This window comes from Lepisma saccharinum, chromosome 14 (genome assembly GCF_977018435.1).
Source record: "Lepisma saccharinum chromosome 14, izLepSacc3.1, whole genome shotgun sequence".
NCBI lineage: Eukaryota > Metazoa > Arthropoda > Insecta > Zygentoma > Lepismatidae > Lepisma > Lepisma saccharinum.
Genome location: NC_139242.1, coordinates 6551571 through 6555983, shown reverse-complemented (window position 1 = coordinate 6555983; position 4413 = coordinate 6551571). Strand labels below are relative to the sequence as shown.

The 4413-nt window shown below is 41.4% G+C and overlaps 1 protein-coding gene across 1 annotated transcript; it reads left to right on the top strand.

Annotated features, from left to right (window-relative positions):
* The first annotated feature begins 594 nt into the window (after window positions 1–594).
* On the top strand, window positions 595–2560 carry LOC145998655 (zinc finger RNA-binding protein-like). Its single transcript, XM_083135120.1, has 2 exons — window positions 595–1205; window positions 1275–2560. The coding sequence occupies exons 1-2, from the start codon at window positions 725–727 to the stop codon at window positions 2558–2560; spliced, it is 1767 nt and encodes a 588-aa protein (XP_082991246.1). The 5' UTR covers window positions 595–724.
* The last annotated feature ends 1853 nt before the right edge of the window (window positions 2561–4413 follow it).

Genomic DNA, 4413 nt, shown 5'->3' with positions numbered 1-4413 from the left:
AACGCGTGGCTGCGTCAGTGCACGTGATCACGTAGCGATGTCCCTCTGGTCCTGATGTGACATATGGACCGCATTGGTCCAAGGCGATAATTTGGAAAGGTGTCAGAGAAGTCCTTGTTTGTAGTTCAAAGTGCTTTGGTTGGCGGGACTGCTTAAGTCGTGCACACTGTTCACATTCTTTGCATTTCTTGTAGATGAAGGATTTCTGGGAAGGAAAATAATAACGGTCCTTCGCATAGGCATATGTTTTATAGTATCCAAAATGGTTGAGAGCGTGTGGAGAAGAGTGCACTTGTTCGAACCATATATCTTGTAATGCATGTGGGATGCAAGTCAGTAGCCTTCCTTGTTTGTCTGAACTTCGTGTCCTCCTGTAAATAATATCATCTAGGAGACGGAATTGCTGGCTGGTTCTGTCATATTTTGGGTCGGCTTCTTTACTTCCAATTAAATGTAGGTAAATATTTTTGAGAAAAGGGTCTGCTTGTTGTTCTTTGGCAAGGTCAAATTCACGTGTTCTCAAAACAGATACAATTTCATCTTCCAGGAGAGGAGAAAAAGCTTCATATTACACATACACAGCCATATCACACCTAAGGCTGCAACATATACTGCTGCTTATACTTCGCAGACAACACCTAATTATACAACACAGTATCCAGCTGCAGCCCAAACTACTGCAACAAGTAAGGGTTACGATGCTGCGCTTTACAGTGCTGCAACAATGTATGTGCAACAACAGGCTCAAACAACTGGTGCTCCAGCAGCCACAAAGCCTGCCACAAGTACTTGGCAAGTGTACAAGAAAGGTCCGGTTGGTGTGAAGCTTCCTAAGCCAAAGCAGCCCCCGAAGCCACAGCAGCTGCATTACTGTGATGTTTGTAAAATAAGCTGTGCAGGACCACAGACATATAGGGAACATTTGGAAGGTCAGAAACACAAGAAGAAGGAGGCTGCATTGAAGGCTGGTTCCAATGCTGTTGCGAGAGGAGGGAATGCTTTGAGATGTGAATTGTGTGATGTTACATGTACAGGATCAGATGCATATGCTGCTCACATTCGAGGATCAAAACATCAGAAGGTTGTAAAGTTACATACAAAGTTGGGAAAACCAATTCCTTCCACTGAACCTGTAATAGTATCTGGGACAACCAAGACCACGTCAACAACTGCTGGGAAGACAACTACTACTACTACAACTGCTGGTAAGGTTACCACTGGAAGTGCAAACAACAGAAAAATCATTCCTGCTCCAAAAATAAATTTTGTTGCAGGATCTCAAGATGACAAATCTGAAGGCAAAGATGACAAAGAATCAGATATACCAAAATTAGAGGAAAAGGAAATTCAACCAGTTGGGCAGGACTACATTGAAGAAATTAAGAATGATGATGGAAAAGTAATAAGTTTCAACTGTAAGCTGTGCGAGTGTAGATTTAATGACCCCAATGCAAAGGAAATGCATATGAAGGGACGTAGGCACAGACTTCAGTACAAGAAGAAAGTTAATCCAGATCTAGTTGTTGATGTGAAGCCATCCTTGCGGCAGCGCAAACTTCAAGAGGAAAAGTTGAGACGTCAACAAATGAGAGAGGAATTCTGGAGACGGAGAGAGGAGGAAAGGATGCTTGAAGAGGAGGAACGTATGTATTGGGAAGAAAGGAGACGTTATGAAGAAGAAATGGAGTACTTCGAATGGTATCGCCGTTATGGAAGAGATCCACGTGGTTTGCCTCCTCCTCCTCGACCATTTGGGCCAGGAGTTCCTCCAATGATGTTTTTCCCTCAACCTGTGCGACGTCCAGATTCCAGTGATGATCGACATGTCATTGCTCGCCATGCCGAGATCTATCCCAAAGAGGAGGAACTACAGGCTGTCCAGCGCATCGTGTCTCACACAGAGAAGGCTTTGAAGTTTGTGTCTGATCAGTTGGCTGATGAGGCTGCTCCTCGAACAATTAAGAAAGAAAACTCAGGCAAGAAGGAAGTTGTCACTAAGAAAGAGGAAGATAAGAAGGAAGATGGCAGAGATGGTAATCTGTTTTCTTTCCATAGAGAGAAGGATGACAGTCAACTTCCTCGTGTACTTAAAGGAGTGATGAGGGTTGGCGTATTAGCTAAAGGACTTTTACTTCATGGAGACCTAGAAGTACAATTAGTAGTTTTGTGTTCCGAGAAACCAACAAGATCTTTACTTGAAAAGGTTGCTGAACATTTGCCACGTCAACTTCAGACTGTAGCACCTGATGAGAAGTATGATCTGAGAAAGAACGTGGAGGAAGCCGCTATAGTTGTTAGCAGTGTGAAAGAGCCCCATATTACAGTGAATATTACACTGACATCACCTGTTATGAGAGAACAACTGCTGCAAGATGGAAGTGGTGACTCTCAGAGTCAAGCGCAGGTGAAGGATCCTCCTGACGTGCTGGACAAGCAGAAATGTTCTCTCATAACAGGAACAATATTAATTCGATGCGAAATCTGCTTGCCACTTATGGATGACTTCTGGATGTACTCTGGAGAAAAGACTTCACCTTATATCTATGAGAAGGTACATTAGTGATGACACAGCAAATGATGATTACTATCAGTGTTTAGTTTGTCATAAAATAAAATTTTGAGCGTGAACAGGAGCAAATGGTAAATTTAATCAGGGTGTAAATAATAAGATTAGATACATAGTATGCATGCGATTATAGCAAAAAAATTGAAAAGTCTTCAGAAAAAATAAATGGAGTGAGAGTATCAAATATGTAATACCAGTTAATGTAAATATGTGTTATAAAAATGGCAGATGTAACAATAAGAGGTAGGGACTTGATTTGGTATTTCTGTCCAAATCGTGTGAGTTGTGTGTCGTATCAGTAAAAAAAAATGTGTTTCTGTGTGAGAGTTTGGTCGGCTTTTAACGATGCAGCGCTCTCAGTTCGCTTCATCGATAGCTGGGACACATCTGCACGATAAAAATAATAGAGAGAATTAAATCAAGAAGACTTAGGTGGGCAGGCCATGTGGCACGGATGGGAGAGGAAAGAGGAGTTTATAGGATTCTTGTTGGGAAACCTGATGGTAAGAGACCTTTAGGAAGGTTAAGACGAAGATGGAGGGACAACGTTGAGATAGACCTAAAGGAAATCGGTAGGGATGGAAAAGAGTATATAGATCTTGCTCAGGATAGGGACAGATGGAAGGCCTGTGTTCTGCAGCCATGAACCTTCGGGTTTAAGAAGGCTAGAGAGTTAGTTAGTTAGCTAGTTATGTTCATGCAATAATTAACATATATTATTACAGCTGAAATGGAATTGTGTGAGATATATATATAATTTTTGGTTGACTTTCATTTTCCAGGTGGGTCGTGCACCCCCCCCCCCCCCTTGCCTCTCTTTCGGACTTCCATGCAAAGGTTCTATTTTTATTTCGCGTCTACCACTTTCGGTTAATCGCGATGATAAAGGATGTGATAGGTGATGGAAGTGGTATAAAGACAATGACCCAACCCATCCATATTTTCTAGTCCAGGCTCTAATCCGACATCTCCCGGGTTCGAATCCCGGTCGGGCTTGGTTGTTTGTGAATGTCCATTCATCAATTTCATCATTTCATCACTCATCCCCATCTTCGCAAATTAGCCTAGAGGCACAAAACGCGAAGTAAAATAAACTAAATCAATCAATCTAATCCGACATTAGACTTCGCAGTTTATTACGCTAACCAATTTGCCACGGGATCGGCTTCTTCGTGTTTGTCTGCTTATGAAATGATTAATTAGTTATTCAAACTATATAGGTAGGAAAGCTATATAAAATAACGAAACAGAAAAATAAATCCACTTGACGTCTTGTAGTACTATCATTAACCTACAATTTCATGCTCACAAATCCACACAGAAAACTTCTTGTGGCATTAGTTTTACAGAATGGCCTTGGGGAATAAACATCGCCCATTTCCTGCTTCAGCTCGAAACAATTCAGGTGCCTTATCGAAGCTGCTCTTGAGCACGCAGGGTTTCTAACCTACTTCGCCGTAATTCAGTTGTTGTATCTTGATTAATATGCTGTATTGTAGAGTCAACCGCAGATTAAATAGGAGAAAAAAGATTTTCCCGACGGAAAATAGGTTGGTAATGCTGCAAACACCGAGGCATTCTTGATAAGACGCTTGAGGAGCGTCGAGCAAACTTTCCTGAAAAAGCACAACCCCAGTATCGAAGGTCATGCTACACGTGGATTGGCAACTTTCGGGAGCATGCTGTCTGTCTACACAATTCTACCCAAATACCTGTTTGAAAATGAATCTCCTGTCCGCATTTTATTTTTCAAATGTACTTCTGACATTGTAATCATTTTGCAATTATTTTTATATGTTCTTATTTTGCTTCGCTTTTATGTCACTTTTATAATTAATCGAAACTAT

Coding starts and splice junctions, on each gene's coding strand:
- LOC145998655 (XM_083135120.1), top strand. CDS start 725: ATGTATGTGCAACAACAGGCTCAAACAACTGGTGCTCCAGCAGCCACA. Junction 1,206..1,274: donor TACTACTACTACAACTGCTG/GTAAGGTTACCA, acceptor ATTTTGTTGCAG/GATCTCAAGATGACAAATCT.